General features: G+C 43.7%; 1 protein-coding gene across 1 annotated transcript in view; it reads left to right on the top strand.

The window, feature by feature from the left end:
• The window catches only part of LOC306749814 (protein kinase C beta type-like), a gene marked incomplete at both ends in the record, with an annotated part of 69,918 nt that overhangs the window by 27,308 nt on the left and 25,407 nt on the right, over positions 1–17,203 (top strand). Inside the window, 5 exons of the mRNA XM_079233146.1 lie at positions 5,232–5,343; positions 6,062–6,190; positions 13,923–14,079; positions 14,541–14,675; positions 16,190–16,286. Of these exons, the coding sequence (XP_079089272.1) occupies positions 5,232–5,343; positions 6,062–6,190; positions 13,923–14,079; positions 14,541–14,675; positions 16,190–16,286 (630 nt within the window). The remainder of the gene's footprint in view (positions 1–5,231; positions 5,344–6,061; positions 6,191–13,922; positions 14,080–14,540; positions 14,676–16,189; positions 16,287–17,203) is intronic.

Genomic DNA, 17,203 nt, shown 5'->3' with positions numbered 1-17,203 from the left:
GATTAATTTAATATAAAGTTGGCAACAAGTTCGATAAAAAAAGTGTCAAAAATGCTTTAACTGATCTGGTTCCAGCCTCTCAAATGTGAACCTATGTTGCCTTTATTTGTCTTATTCTGTAATAGTAAATATTTTTCTTAATGTTAGTCTGTAGAATAAATACACTTTGTATATATTTTTTCAGCCTTTTATAGGGAAATGATTGATTTATTGAGACAACAATATGCAGATAAGTCAATAGTTTGGCAGCGCTGTGACAGGATTAATCTACATCAGAATAAAGTGACTCGTCAGGCATCAGCCAATCAGGAGCCGTCTCCCTCTCTGAGCCCCTGAAGCTGATAACGTCACAAACACCGGACAGTTGCAGCTCTCGAGACAAAGACACAAAAGCCAGAGAGCAGATTTATTGTCACTGTCGGCAGCAATCAGCCCACCACTCCCATTTTACCTCCTGCCGGTCCCTCCTTGTCTCCTCGTCTCCTCGTCTCCTCGTCTCTCCGTCAGCTATGTATGTTTAAAAGAAGAAGTCAATTATAGATCTGGGTTAATAGAATGGGTTCCCTGTGGGAGAGGTCGAGGGATGAGATCCTCTAATGAAACCTACATTTCATGCCCACAGCCGGGTAATGCTATATGTGTGTGTGTGTGTGTGTGTGTGTGTGTGAGTGTGTCTGTGTGTGTGTGTGCGTGGGTGGTGTGTGTGTGGGCAGGGGGGTGGGTGTGTGTGTGTGTGTGTGTGAGTGTGAGAGGCCGAGATACAAAGACATACAACTAAATGTGGAAGATGGATAGCTTGTGTCTATGATTCAGGATATATTTATTTCCCACTGGTCCTGGAATTCCTAAAATATACTTTCCAGATAGAAAAGCCAGGTCACTATTATTTATAAAACCCCCCCAAAAACCCCTGTTTCTCCTCCAGGGGCTGTGCTGCAGCATACGGCGCCCTCGATTCTCAGACCCTCCATTCTGATAAAAAAAACAACCTTCAAACAGGAAAATAAAAATAAAAACCTCTGGAAAATTAGGATAACGATATTATAGCCCGCAAAGAGGAATGAATGAACTTTCCAGCACCTTTTTGTAGATGAAGAACTTAAAGGAATACTTTCTCTTCAGCATTGATACGGCTTTCACCTGAGAGGAACCGTGTAATTCTCAAAGCGGCCACAAGGTGAAATGAAACCCGATTCTTTTGTGATACCTGCACGCATTATAATGAGGTAATGTGCAGACATTTGGCCCAAATCGTACCCTTTCTATGCAAACGCATAAAGCTCTCCATGTCATTTATGAAAATACTATCTTTCCTCCCTTTCCTCTGCAAAAAAAAGAAGGTAGAATTGACATTGGATTTAGTTTGTGTGGAGAACTGAAGCCCCCGGACCTCTAGACATGTTCCCCTTTACGGTTCTCCTCTCCTGCAGGTCTGCGGCCTGTGAGAGGAACCTGAAGCGCCCCGATAGAAACCCACACAGACGGCACACTGAAAGAGCCCCGTCAGGTTTCAGGTTCAAACCCCACGGATCCACCAACACCTTCCTGCTGACCCATTGGGGGAAACTAAAATAGTTGCCACCATATTGCATGCGCTCTTCATTTTTTAGGGCATATTCTGAAGGATCTTAGTTTATATTTTGTGCAGGGAGCATTGGGATTTTAGAGTGTAGAGTGTTTTCTTTTTATCATTTTTTATTAGTATTTTTGGAGCACAACAAGCCATTAGTGTGTGTGTGTGTGTGTGTGTGTGTGTGTTGCAGCATTTTGAGCTGAGCTAAACTGCTATCTGTGGAACTGTTGAACCTTGAATCCCCCCGTGCTGTTTCTCTTATCAAATTGCAGAACGCATTAAGTGATTATTTCTAAACAGGAGCACAGCGTTGAAATGATAGAACTTCAACGTCGACTATTGTGAATTATTTAGGCGTTTTCTCACTTGAAGCTTCAGGAAATCATGCTCTAAAAGTCTTTTGCGGCATCTTTTTCCCCCATATATGGAGATTCATTATGTACATCCTATCTCTCGGCATGCTTTTTTTAAATTTGCATATTCAGATATAATGATATATGTAACACAGCCTGTGTGACCAGATGGTTAAAAACCACGAGGTTTGAGGGAGGAGGAGGAGGGTCAACAAAGTGATGAAGAGGTTGTGATTAGCATACAGAGGTTCCATTCAGGGTGTGAAGAAGAAACCACCCCTCTCCTCACTTCCTTACTCCCTCTGTTTCTTTTTTATTATCTATTTTAAATCATTCATTCTTCACTGCTCTTGTGACGCAATTAAGCAGCTTTTTTTTCTTTCTCCCAAGAGTGACTGCTTTGCATATCTTCCTTAATCGCATCAAAACACTTAAACATTTCCCAGAGGAGGACTTACAAGCCCGGGGGGAGGGTGGGGGGGGGGGGCGGGAACACAATGGCGGCGCGTTTGATTTATTGATCGGGACGTAAAAGGGCTGCTTCTGTCATACGGCGTCCTACTTTGTTGCGTTGAGGGAAGACTCCGAGATGTGAGTTCGAAAAATGCACACAAAAAACCATCAGCTTTCCACTTCCCGTGTGACGAAAGCCGACAAATATGGCGGCTGCAGTAGCTCGGCCAGCGGCGACATGAGGCCTGAGGCCTGACGCTCTCATCACAGCGCAGGAACGCCCGGCGCCATCGCCAGAGTTTCATCATCCTCACTGATTCACCGCAGTGTGCCATGTGCTTCATTTCCAGAACACGGAAAGGAGAGAACAGGCTTGTCTTGTGCTGTTGTTACTGTACAAAAAAAAAGGGGGAGGGGTCTGATATCTCACGACGTCGTAGATTATTCGTCCCAAAAGGTTCGACTTGATCTCAGAATTGCCGTTTGCAGGATTAGGGCTGATTTTAAAACAGTAGATGATGTGTTTTTTCGTAAATGTGGTAAGAAATATCGACACTCATCTCCTTTTAATTTGTGGGGTCTCTCTCTCGGTGAGTAGAATCCAGGGAAACCGTTGAAAAGGTTGCCAACGAGCTGGCAGGAGAAAGAAAAACGTACACAAACCGGAGTGTGAAGTATAAAAAAAAACATACACACATTTTATTGTATTAATGTAGCACCTTTCAGAGGTCACACCACATTGTTTTTTAATTAGAAAGTCCCCCAGAAAGAAGCACTGGAGCTCATCGCTGCTCGATCACAGCAGGAGACTCACAGCTGATTTCCATCACGTGGCCCTGACCTCCTTTTCCTTATTGATCATGCTGCGTGCAAGAACTCATTCATATTCAGATGTTTGGCTTCAATGCATTCTTTTGTAATTTTAAAGATAGATAGTTGAAGCTCTTACTTGCAACATTTGGCACGGTTTCATCAACGCTGGCATCTATGGATCAGACTGAAATATATCAATAAGCGTTTGATGGATTACGATGAAATGATGGTATTTCCAATTATGAAATTGCAATGACTCTTACTCTTATTTTTAAAGATGTTAAAGTTCCCCTTTCGTGTGTGTGAACATCCGTCTTCTGTAGCTCCGTATCGGCCTGCACTCTGGTCCCGCCCCTTTTTTTAGGAAGTGATATAAATCCCTCTTGTAACTGAACGGCGCTCAAATATTCAGTTTCACTGTGAATTCCGTCACAGTTGTTGTTGTTACAAACAAACAAGCTGAAAAGAAGGAACCTCTGAGCCTTCAGATCTATGTTGGGACCCGTTGACCCACTAAACTACTCTCCACCATCTTGTTTGTGTGTGATTAAGTGAGAGTGTTATTGCGTCTTTAGCATGAAACGAAAAACACCTTTTCACAAGCAGGTCACGTGTAGATATCCCACTCTTGACTGAAAATCACATGCTCTGATTTATAAAAGGAAAAGAGGCTATTTTCACTATTTCTTCTTCTTCTTCTTCTTCTTCTTCTTCTTCTTCTTCTTCTTCTTTTCCATAAGAACAAAAACAAGCAGGAGGTGGTCCTGTCCTTGAGAACACACACACACACACATGCACACACACACACACACACACACACACACACACACACACACACACACACACACTCTCCTAAAGACACCTTAGGGAAGCTATAATTCAGCGGCAGCCAAAATTAAACATTATTTTCCAGGACAGGTGAGTGGGAAAAGGAAAGAAATCAATCAGCACATCTTTCTGGCTCACGAAAATACACGAACACGCAGCAGGAAGTGAGGTCGGCGCCTGAACTGAGGGCCGCTCCTTTGGCAGGAAGCGCTCGTGTGTCTGGTCTCGTCAAAGCACCTCAGCATCATGTCGGAGATTCCTACTAAACGCTGCAGCTTGGTGTTTGGCACCGGCTATCGGATCCCCTTGGCAGAAGCATTCAAACTCCCACGTTGAATTGAAGCATCCCCGCTTGGCCACGGGCTCTGGCTCCGCCCCCAAGCGGTGGACCGATGATGTCACAGTCCGTGGGTCCAGGGCCGCTGTGGGTTTGAGAACGAGCGATTTCTCATGTGGCCAACAGTTACACGTTTTGAGTTAATGTGTGTGTGTGTGTGTTTCAACCACTGAGCCATGGTTGCAGGTGTGTGTCTCTCGCACGCACACACACACACACATACACGCACACGCACACCAGACAGAAATAACCTCCGTTTCTGCCCTAGTTACGCCTTAGTTTCAAATGAGGAATCGGTCTCTGAATTTCCTCTTTTCAATCTAAAGCGCATAATTAGCATTCACCAAATGTCCAAAATGCCTTTTGAGTCCGTCTGTACAACGTCTCCAAGGAACACGTGACGTAAGCAGAGAAGAGCCTGACCATGTGACCTTTGACCTCTTGCCCACCTTCAGTATTTCTGATTCGTGTCTCTAAAGTGAAATAAATTGTGATGAAACTTGTCTTTGTCAGATTAAAGTGTGAATGCAAAGACACAAGTTTAGGCGTAGTGGAAATTGGTGAATTAAAAAATGACAGAAGAGAGGTATAGAGGTGTGTGTGTGTGTGTGTGTGTGTGTGTGTGTGTGTGTGTGGTGTTCAAAGATTTGTATGAATAAAACCAAGTGCAATAGAAACTAATAGTTATCTCTGGATATTTCTTTTTTCAGTAAATGCACAGATGACAAACGGCACGAATAAAATGTTCATTGCTCTATTTGTCTGCTATGGAGTAGAAGACAATCCCCTGCTTTCTTTCTTTCTTTCTTTCTTTATTTCTTTCTTTCTTTCTCTCTTTTTCACTTGCTAACTTGCTGAAATACTTTCCCTCCAGGACCCGAGGGCGAAGCACAAGTTTAAGATCCACACCTACTCCAGTCCCACCTTCTGCGACCACTGTGGCTCTCTGCTCTACGGCCTCCTACACCAGGGCATGAGATGCGACCGTACGTAACACACACACACACACACACACACACACACACACACACGCGCGTAATACTCTCTGCGCTGTACATATCTTTCATCCCAGCTATTTTAATTTAATTTAAATGTTCGTATATATCTCTCATCCCTGTTGTTGTTTTTAATATGTTGTTTTTAGTCTGTAAAATGCTGCTACTCCGACAACAAATTTCCCCTTGGAAAGTATATATTCATTCATTCATTCATTTTACACACACACACACACACACAAAGCAAGTGTATTTGTGTTGCACATTCCAACAACAAGGCGATTCAAAGTGCTTCACATAAAACCATTAAAAGCGTCAACACATAATGCAGAAGAAAACAAGATTAAAAAACAATCAAGAACATTCATTAAAACATTAAAAACTATCAAAAAGCAAAACAATTTAATAAAAGTTGCAGTGCAGTTAAATGAAATAAAATAAAATGCAGTAGTGAGATGCAGAAGTTGATTTAAAATCCTTGAATCTGGTTAAATTAAAGGCAACAGCAAACAGATGAAATTTAAAGGAGTACACACACACACACACACACACACACACACACACACACACACACACACACACACACACACACACTCATGTATACTCCATGAAGCCGATGGTCTCAGTGCGACGCACACAACTTATATTGTTGCTGATGCAGTCTTTTCAAACACTGAAATGAACTAATGTGTAAATGAATGTTTTCCAGACTGTATGATGAACATCCACAAGCGCTGCGTGGCCAACGTGCCCAGCCTGTGCGGGACGGACCACACCGAGAGGAGAGGTCGCCTGCAGATCACCGCTGAGGTCAAGACCAACGTGCTCACTGTCACCAGTAAGTACACCACAGAAGACGTCCACACAGAAACACTGTCTTCTTTCTCCCTCTGCTGGCCGACCTGCGGAGGTGAAGGATGGATTATTTAACGGCAAACATGCACTGTGCTTACTATGCGGAGTGTATTGTGTTGTTAATGCGTACTAATTATTGGATGCCTGGTGTAGCGTCCGGAAGAACTTAACTCAAACAACTTCTCTCGTTCTCTGAATTTATTTTCCTTGATCACAAGTAAAGTAACAAGCGCTGCAGTTGCAAAGGCAGGGAGTCGTCCAGTCAACACGCAGGTTGACCGTCCAAAAACATCCCGAAAAGCCGGAAGGTCGGCTCTTTAATACACGGTTTTCTAATCTTTCTAATCTGACATTTTTATAAGCTCTAACATTTCTAAGAGGAGGAGAATCGTGTCCTCATCTTTTGTCACAAGGCTGGAACGTGCAACGACTAGTCTGCTTCTCTAATGGCAACATACTGATAACAGGTGTGAGTGTTGGGGTGCAGAGCGAGGAACCTTGAGGAACCTTGAGGAACCTTGAGGAACAGACAACCGGATTGTTCTCACAGAAAGTATTTGTTAAACTGACCTCGCACAACCTGGACTCTAATAGACATTGGAATAATATCTACAGAATATACTGTATACACTTTCTCATCATTTGGCAACTTGAGACCAACTTCTGATTGTTAAAAACTATTATTATTCATGGGAATGCTAGAGCGAGATATATTGAAATACTAGCTTTGTAAATTTGTAAATCTTTTTTATTTTTATTTTATTTATTCTGACCATTTGGCAGTGCCTCTCTAACCCACTAGATGGCGCTCTGAGGCCCACCAGTGGGCCAACGAAAGCTCAACTTTAGTAAATCAATATGCTGTGTTTTGGGCTGAGTGAACTCAGAAATTCTTGATTTAATTTTGGAAGAAATGTGTCATTTAGTGATATTTGCATTAAGATGATGTCTTTTCTCAGTCCAACTCTCTCTTGAAGGTCATTTTAGCGACTATATTCCTCGATTTTATTTGTTTTTGTATCCCGTATTTAGATCTAAATGGGATATGTGTCACTAGCTTAACCAGTTTAGCTTCAACCACAACATCAAACCGTACTGAAGTACGACAACACTGCTGCCGACCTTCCCTGCTTACTATTTATAGTTTATAAATTACAGTTTATAGGTTGTTAACCGGCTCACCGTAGAAATTAAAACCAATATGAAGCGTTTGATATGAAGATTAAATGAGCTGTTTCTTCACATAGTCCAAATAATAAGGAGGCTAATGTTGAAGGCAGAATGTTTCCCAGAATGCTTTTCAGCGACAGCAGCACTTGTTGACTCGTTGCTCTCAGCCAAACGTGTGGAGAGAAATTATTAGTTTATTTTCTTAAATTCCTAAATGTATTGCCCAGACGAGTCTTGCTTCAATGGGATGAGTTAAATGTTTGCTGGCCGGTTATTTTTTTAAAGAAAAATAACATTGATTAATAGTAGAGAACAGTGTCACCACTTCTTTTTAGTGTGCATGTAGTGCCTTCTCTTACCTGCAGGTGGCAGCAGAGGTTTACATTAACTTTATTCTGCACCGTCCACTCCAATACAGATGAGCCTCAGAGAGAAAACATCAGACTTTCTTAATAAACAATAAACTATTGGTGGTGAATATTCCTCCTGATCACAAGTCATGTGGAAGAAAACCAGTTTGCTTTTCATTTATTCATATTTATGAATTCCCATAAATGCATTGGCTGTCCACAGTATCCACAGTTAATCTGATATCAATAATCTGATTTATGTATTGCTGTGAATGGATTAGCGTCTCAATAAAGGTACGAGATGATCAATAATGATTCGTGGATGGAATACATGTTGTTGATTTTATTTATTTTTTGAACTAAAAACTAACTAAATGTAACTTAATGGTAATGTGACTTTAATTTTCCAAGACGGTGGAAATGATTTCTTCCTGTTTGAAGAAAAACATCTTCATATTTGACGTGAAATAAAGACATAACTGATTCCTCTGGGATTACACATCATATATAAACAATCAGTGGACACTAACTCCCGCTTAAACGGTCAAGAGAACCTTTTCTTCCTGGAAAGAGACGACCCGTCCAGCTCATCTCTGCTCATAACGTGATCTTTCGCTGGTTTCATCCCTCTCTCCTTCTCCCTCCTCCCGGTTCCCACGCTCGTAGATGGATCATTAGCCGGGATTTACTGTGGGAAATGATAAGAGAGCCGATTTATCACGGCGAGGACAGCAGCGAAGGCTCAACCTCACAAGAGCTACAGAATAGAATAAAATAGAGCTGCATGGTAAAAACTGTGGAGGACGACCGACGGCTAATGTTCGTATTTTATATTGTTTCGCCGTATCTTTCAATCGTTTATGTGCAGAAAAACGTTGAGTGACATTCCGGCTGTGATAAACCCTCCTCTCACTTCTGATGGTAATAGTTTACGGGGCAATAATAAAAGGGCACCGGCAGATGCAGTACTCATTTCTGTCCACAGGGGTCAGTGTGGAGCCGGCAGAAGCTCATTGCAGTGAGATGAGAAAAAAAAAAAAACACCACCACCACACAGAATGAATTGTAGAACCACTAGGAATTATTCTACAGCTTAACGTAGCAGTGAGCTGGTAGAAATGGCTGCCACACTCAGAAATGCATTCGTGCTGTGGACCAGCTGTGGGTTTTAATCAAAGCAATTGACATGGGTGTATAGTGACACTGTATTGATCACTTTAAGTCACCCTAAGAGGTCCGAGCTCAGGGTCAGAGGCAGAGCAGTGCCCCGTGGAGATGGAGGATCAGTATCCAGCTCAAGGACACTTGCAGTGGGACGTGGTGCGATTGGGGGCCTTGAAAAGATGCTTCCTTCCTTCCCCTTTTTGGCAATGCACATTCTGCCTCGTGGCTTTCTAGCTGCTCTGAAAGGCATGGTGGGAAAAAGCCAGTCGGCATCGAGTAGGGTGAGAAGCGATAATCGTTTTAAATATGGGGATAACGGCGCACATTTTCATGCGGTCTCTTCTGCTGGACGGCATCCATGGAGTTGATGTTGGTGGTTCTCATGACGTGTAATAGTCGCGTGGAGAACGAGAGAACAGAAGTTCAGACTCTGCTTCCGCTCTCGCCTCAAACACGGCCGGACAATGTGTGATGTCATGAATGTTGATTGATTTTTGAACACTTAACCCAAAGTTCACGCCAAACCCCAGACACCTTTCTACCAAACTAAAGCTTTTCCTTTGTTTGAAGGACACGGCTATCACAAAAGGAAGGGGACTTTTATTCAAAGTGAGCCGCGGACTCAGTCGTTTTTTATTCAAGTTTAATGTCAGGCTCAGAGATGTATGCTTTACCAATTAGTCATGATAAAGCTTTTGAGCCCACTAGGGATTTTTGACTTTTCATCGCTCAAATTCAATAATCCGATAATCAAATATCAGCTAGTAGCCCTGAGCTGCTTCACCGTGGTTCAGCTCGGTAGCGCCAGGCTAGCTGAGCCAGTATTTAGTTGCAGTTTAAAAGCTAAACTTCTCCAACCTGCAGAGATTAATGTGCATAAATAGGCCGGACAAGCCCACCGTAGAATCACTTAAAGACCAAAGGGTCGCGCTCTAGAAAGGAACACGTGTTGCACCTTTCATTTGTTCAGTGCCTTAGATACGTCAGTGTGTTTGTGCACATTGTCACACTCACTCATCTGTGATCAATCAACGGGGGGAACGTTAATCTGTTTCAGAGTACAAAGACAATCCCAGTCTCCAAGTTTTGGGGTTGTTTGCTTTAGTTAATACCAGGTGGTGACCTCCCGTCCTAAGAAAAGTGAAGCCCATGCGTAAGTGTCCTAAACCTGCCTTCTTTCTACTGGCCAACAGGGGGCGACTCCTCTGGTTGCAAAAGTAATTGTATTAATAGAAGTCAATGAGAAAGTGACTCTGGATTTATTCCCTCAGTAAAGTCTTAATCTCTAGTTTCAAGTCTTCTTCAATACAGCATAACGTTCATTTAGTAAATTATGGAGTCAAACAGATGATTTAGGGGCGGGGCTACAAGGTGATTGACATGTCGCTGCCGCTACCAGAGCCGTGTACGGCGTCTCTACGTCACTCCTCCTCAGTCCAAATATGAACACTTTCTGTTCACTGCTTGCCAAAAAAAAGCAAGATGGCGCCGACCAAAATGCCGGACTCGAGGCTCCAAAACCACGGTGACTCTACTAGTTCCCCACGGTCTGAGGTTTCTGGCTGCACTCGCTCTCACCGGCACAAACAAGCCCAACTGAACACTGAACGCTCTCGGCATGACAGTCGGTACCGGTTCATTTATTCATTCATTTAGCAGCACATAAAAAAAAAAGCAAGCAGCTTTAACAGAACATAAGAATCCGACTGAGACTCTCACTTGGGAAAAGGTGCACTGCCAACGCCCACGCTGCTGTGCACATACAGTATTCTGCTGTTACTGCACTCTCTTCTCCGCTCGCCCTCCCTGTAGACTCAAATGCACGCGTTATCTCTCTCACACACACACACACACACACACACACACACACACACACACACACACACACGCACACCCCAGAGCCAGGCATGCTCTTTGCAATTAGCATGTATGACATCAAATAAATCTACACACACAGTCACATAGCACACCTGTGCATGCACACACACACACACGCACGCACACACACACACACACACACACACACACCCCTAGAGCCATCCATGCATCCTCTTTGCAATTAGCATGCATGAAATAAAACAAAATCTACACACAGTCACATTGCACACCTGTGCATGCACAAGCACATCCGCTCACACAAACACACACAAACTCACACACACACAAAACCACACCAACCCTCCTCTGTTTACTGTAAGCGTCCTGTGAGACCATTTGGCATGCTACCCTCTTTATAGCTCACCTCAACCAGTATTTGATGGTCACTTTAACAGGCATCATCTAATATTTATTGAGCCGCTCGGCTGAGGGTGTAATGCTGGCCGTCGGGGCTGCGCTGTGGTTAACCTCTTAGCGTAGCATTGCGCTATAGCGGCAGGAAAACCCCGGTTCTCTTCTGACTTCTCGAGGTTTCTCCTCTCCCCTCGGTCGTGGGTTTCAACGGATGCCGCGTGTTTCCCCCGCAGCTCCGGCAGCGTTGCATCTCAATAGTTAATTGTAAAAAAAAACATTTTACGCTTTAGTATTTTTCTCTGTAGCCACTGAGGAACAGCCTCATGCTAAGAGGCCGTCTGGAAAGTGTCACTTTCAGGTGAACTTTCGCGGTGATGATGAAAGACGGACCTGCTTCAATATTATGTGACACGTGTCACTTTCAATGTCAGTCCATTTCTCTTCTATTGATGGCAGCCACTCTCCATCATTTGACTGCGCACACAACCTGCTGTCTCCTCGCGCCTCCTTCTAGTTCAAGAACCGCCTCTGTGAAATAATATCCACCAGAAGTCTCGTCTACATGAGAAGATGCAGCATAACCTACCTAAAGTCACATTTCACACACAACTCAGGACGGATGTGATTTGAATTGGACCCAAAAATAGACCCGAAGTAGGATGATTTGGACTGAATTCAAAATGGTGTCAGCCAAACAGGCCCAATTAGACAGCTGATCCAGAGTCTGCTCAGGTATTAGACACATTGAAGCCGTGTGGATCCCAGATGAGACGAAACAGGCCGTCAGTCCATGTGGCTGCTATTGTTTGGACCTTAAATCAGATAAACCAAAAGCGCGACCATGTTCTTAGTGTAACCGACCCGGTGAAGTGAGACGCCCGGAGGCCTGGTTTTAGGTTTCCACGTTTAGTAGAGGGCTCTTTGGGCACGAGGCAGTGTTCTTAAAAGGTCATGAATGAGTAATGTGGCCTGAGCTGGTGTGTGAAGGTGAACCAGTGAGTCGGTCTCTTCTGTGAACGGCACCGACTCGTGAATCAAAGTCCCAAACTAAGCTACAGAACATGTTGCACAACCTGTTTGAATGGGCTGCGACTATTTGCATGTTATTGAAACCATATTCACTTATTAAATGTGACTAAATAAAGGCATTGAGGCGATCTTTCAATCCCCGTGTGATTTGTCATGAACTTCAGTTATGGCACTTCTGTCGTTAACCCAAACAACGACCTTTTTCTGAAGCTATAACCGAGTGCTTTTGTTGCCTCAGTGGTTTCCTGAAAAGACTGTATTCACAAAACGTTGAAATATAAGACGATGGAGGATATTTAGCTAATTTATTTGGCGACCCCAACAAAATCTCCTGCGACCCACCTTTGGGTCCCGAGCCAGTCTTTGGGATTAACTAAACCGCTGTTTGCCAACTTCACACGTCCTTGTGTGCGTGTGTGTGTGTGTGTGTGTGTGTGTGTGTGTGTGTGTGTGTGTGTGTGTGTGTGTGTGTGTGTGTGTGTTCTTGAGTGCTTCCCAAGCGAGCAGCCTCACACACAGCAGCACCAGCTCTGCTGCTTGTAATTGGATGTGACCTCACAACTTGACCAGCAACAATATTTGTACGCACACACACACACACACACACACACACACACACACACCCACACACACACACACACACACACACACACACACACCTCCCGATCGCTGGGGATGTTATGCCACCGCAATACAATTACAGCCCAATAACAGACGGCCACAAAAGAAGGATTAGTGTTGGAACTGGCAACCTTCATCCGTCTACACGGTCATTACAGACCGATCTGGCAACCTCGAGGCTTTAACCCCCAATACAAATACAACTCTGGGGGTCTGGTGTGTTTTCCTTTGCCTCAAGTTTAACCTGCCTAATTGAATCAGTAGCTTTCCACCGGATCCACACATACACACACAGCTTGAAATTAAAACCTGCCAACATGCTAAATATGGGTTTAAATTAATTATGATAAGTTACTGGCAGGTTCAAATGAAATTCTAATATCTTTATTCAATGGCACGCGTGCTGCAGTCATGCACAAGTACACAGAGGGTGTTTTTGAACCCACCAGCATCGTATGTGCACAAGAGTCCAGCAGAGTGGAATGTTAATACAAGCGAGTGGTGATTAATCCTCATTTTAGTCCCTTTTATTGCCTGAAAGGAAAATGGCCCACCAATCGGAAGGGAGAATCCCTTAAATATATTAGCAGAATTTCGTCCATCGTCTTTTAAACCACATGACAGAGCCTGAGTGTTCATGTTGATCTGATAGTTGTTGCCGACCTATAACACTGAATCTTATATGAAAGGCCCTGTAAACTCAAGTGTATATTATGTTGTGATTCATTAAACATATATCGCTTCAAACGACCGGTTAATTCAAGATGATATGCGGTGGAATGTGGAATAAATTCACTCCTCAAACGATTTTTAGATCCGGCCGCTTGGTGTTTTGGTTGATGATCTGCACAATAACCAAATTACAGTTAACATTTGTACTGTAAATGTAATCGGTGTTAAATTATTAATATAACTGTATTCACGTTGAAGGTATGGTTTGTTTCATCACTCTTGTATGCAACAATACCATAATAATAACAATTGAAGGTTCATCTCAGTTTAACAGGATAATATAAAGATTTAATATTGTGTTGTTTTTTATGGACATTTTACGGTACGTGATCAAATTCAAAGTCTCTGAAAGTCTGTTTTTCTTTATCCAAATGTCGTCTCACCCTCTTTCTTTCTTTCTTTCCTTCATCCCCCCAGTCAAGGAGGGCAGGAATCTGGTTCCTATGGACCCCAACGGTCTGTCGGACCCCTACGTGAAGCTCAAACTGATCCCAGACCCGCGCAGCGAGAGTAAACAGAAGACCAAGACCATAAAGTGCTGCCTGAACCCCACCTGGGATGAGACCTTCAAATTGTAAGGCTTCATTCCACCATGTTTGGTGATCTCTTTGTTAATTCATCTCTCTGTTTGCCTGTGCTCTTCTTCCTCTGTTCTTTTTTCTCCATCTTATCTCCGTCTCATCTCTCCCTCACTGTTTTAAGAGCAGCGCTTTATGCTCGTCTTCCCAAGCATGTGTAACCGCTGGCGCTCAGATAAAAACATCTGGCTCCTCAGATTCATAAAACCTTGCTTTTGGGGTCGTTTCATGCAGTTGGCTCCAATTACATACTTAATCAGCTCCGTCGCAGTTTTGCATGGAGGGAGACCGAGATTTGCATTTTCAGGCATCTGGGTGCAGATGTTACTTTTGAGAGGCTTTTTTTTTTTTTTCCTTTCCTCACATCTCCAAGAAATCAAAAAACAAACATTATGTATTAAAAACAAAACCCCACAGGTATCATCCAACTGTTGATTGTCCTTGCTTTGTCTCCCAGCCACCTGAAGGAGTACGATAAGGACCGCCGTCTGTCGGTGGAGGTGTGGGACTGGGACCTGACCAGCCGCAACGACTTCATGGGATCGCTGTCCTTCGGCATCTCGGAGCTCCAGAAACTGGGAGTGGATGGATGGTGAGATGAAGGGAGGCGGGTGTAGAGAAACAACACAGGTAGAGGAGGAGGGAGAGTGAAGGTGACCTTGTTCATTACTGCACCGTTGGAGAAATACTTTAGTTGGAGCGCTTCTTTTTTATTCTGGTGGTACTCCGTGCCAAAGCATCTCTACCCCCGTCTCTTTATCTCTGCTTCTTTATCTCCCCGGCACCCTCCCTCTGTAGCTCAGCCTCTATATCTCTCTATCTTCCTCTCTTCCTCTCTTTTTTTTGCTGACGCTGCCCTGTCGGGGTTTTTTTTTTTTTTTAATGAGATGCCGGCGTTTGAGGTGGAATGGTGCAGGTGGAGAGATGCCATTTAAAGAATAAAAAAAGAAACGTTGGGTATTAAAGAGCAAAGAGTGTGTTTCCCACAACTCCGAGGAACAGAGTGAGCTGAAGCTAAACTTCCGTATGTTAGTGTGGGAGGAGTCATGTTCAAAAGAGTCGGTGACATCATCCACCCTCCGCTCTCCGCCCTTTCGCTGTAGTTTGCACCGTTAGCCGCGAACCGGCCGGCTCACAGAAATGCTCCCAATCTCACCTTTAACAGCCAGCAGCAGATTGTATTGTTGGCTAAAAATACAATAACAATCTGTCTTAAAGAACTGCAACCTGCTGGCAATGTTTGATTGCCTTTCATTCCTTTGGATGTTCCCACTGTGCACAGGCGTCTGAAACAATATTCACACTTATCTTCAAAGTGGCTGTAATCATTACTTTGACATTAACTATTTATTACTCTTAAGCACTGTGTTGTTGGCTGTGTCTTTGAGCTATATTCATATACATCCTGGACGACAATACCAACCGGTATCCACGTGGGCCGGAAGACTGAATCTTTTTTTGCATAAAAGCAACATCAAATGTTTTATTGATTAGCACTTCCCCCCCATGGCAGAAACATCAACCATGAAAGAAGTTTGTGATATCAGCTGTAACCGCTCTCAAAACCTGAAAAGTATTTCAGATTTGTTGCATTTGCACAGAGGAACATCCAAAACGTGCAGACAGCAACACTTAAAAGTGAAAATGTCTGATTGAATCAGACACTATACAACTAAATAAACAAAAAAGAAGAAAACAGGATTTTTGCCCATTAAAAATGCTCAAAAAATGGAAGGAAAATAGTTGAGATCTGTTTCACTAAACACTGTTTTCATCTTAAACAAGCAGGCACAATATGATGTACTGCGAAGATGCTTATAATGCCAATGTGAAAACATTATCTACTATTGATTTTGTTAAATGATAAGCTTCTGCGGCGTGTTTTGGGCCCGTCTTTGTCGGATCACCATGAAGGAGAGTGAATTACTGAATAATCAGCTGATTATTCTTTAGGACTTCAAATCGGTGCGCTAACAGTAAGCCGTTTCGGCTAATGGAAGCAGTTAAACGCTTAAATTGTATAAACTAATTGGGAATTGATTTGACTGGAAATATTCTCTCTCTCTCTCTCTCTCTCTCTCTCTCTCTCTCTCTCTCTCTCCTCAGGTTCAAGCTGCTCTCCCAGGAAGAAGGCGAGTACTTCAACGTTCCCGTTGCTCCGGAGGGGGAGGAGGGCAACGAGGAGCTCCGGCAGAAATTTGAGGTGTGTGTGTGTGTGTGTGTGTGTGTGTGTGTGTGTGTGTGTGTGTGTGTGTGTGTGTGTGTGTGTGTGTGTGTGTGTGTGTGTGTGTGTGTGCATATTTGCATCTTTAGTCTTTTTGTGTTTTTAGGTGGACACATTTGCGAATGTGTCGGCATGTTACGCTTGTGAGTGAGTGAGTGTGTGTGTGTGTGTGTGTGTGTGTCCACTATGTGTGTGTGTGTGTGTACTATGTGAGTGTGTGTGTGAGAGCCTCTCGGGGAGAGCTGTTAGCAGTTGGCAGGCACACTTGTAGTACCATCCGGTCTGGCACACTGCAGGTGTGTGTGTGTGTGTGTGTGTGTGTGTGTGAGACCAGTAGGCCCACTCATTAACACATTTGGCAGTGGAGAGGATAACCCCGCTCTGCGAGTTTCCTCTCTTTCTCTCTCTCTCTCTCTCTCTCTCTCTTTCTTCTCTTTTCCTCGTTCTTGTCTTGCTGGCACGAATCTCCAAAATATCCGAGTCATTCTGAAATGTGTTGATCACAGAGTTGAGTGGAGCTGTTTGGGGACAATTGTGCTTTTGTCTTCCCACCTGTCCCTGCTTTCGTTAGCCTAGCTTAGCATAAAGACTGGAAACGGGGGGAAACCGCTAGCCTGGAGAGAGAATCCTCCCACCAGCTCCTCTAAAGCTCGCTAATTAAAATGTTACACATCTAGTTTGTCTTCTACCACTGAACCCTGTGGTTGGTTCATTTGCTCTCGACCCACAAACAAACCGCGGAGTCGGCCCGAGACGTCTCGGGCCAATTTCCCTGGTTACCGACCAAGCAAACGCACAAGTTAGCTTTAAGTGAAGCGAGCGGGTCGGACGTGACGGCGGCCTGAGGCACTCGGCCGTTTAGGAAACACTTACCTCAAAGGTTTTGAGCTCCAGAG

Source organism: Taurulus bubalis (genome assembly GCF_910589615.1).
Source record: "Taurulus bubalis genome assembly, chromosome: 17".
Lineage (NCBI taxonomy): Eukaryota > Metazoa > Chordata > Actinopteri > Perciformes > Cottidae > Taurulus > Taurulus bubalis.
The sequence above is the reverse complement of the archived record's forward strand: the minus strand, read 5'-3'. Positions and strand labels throughout refer to the sequence as shown.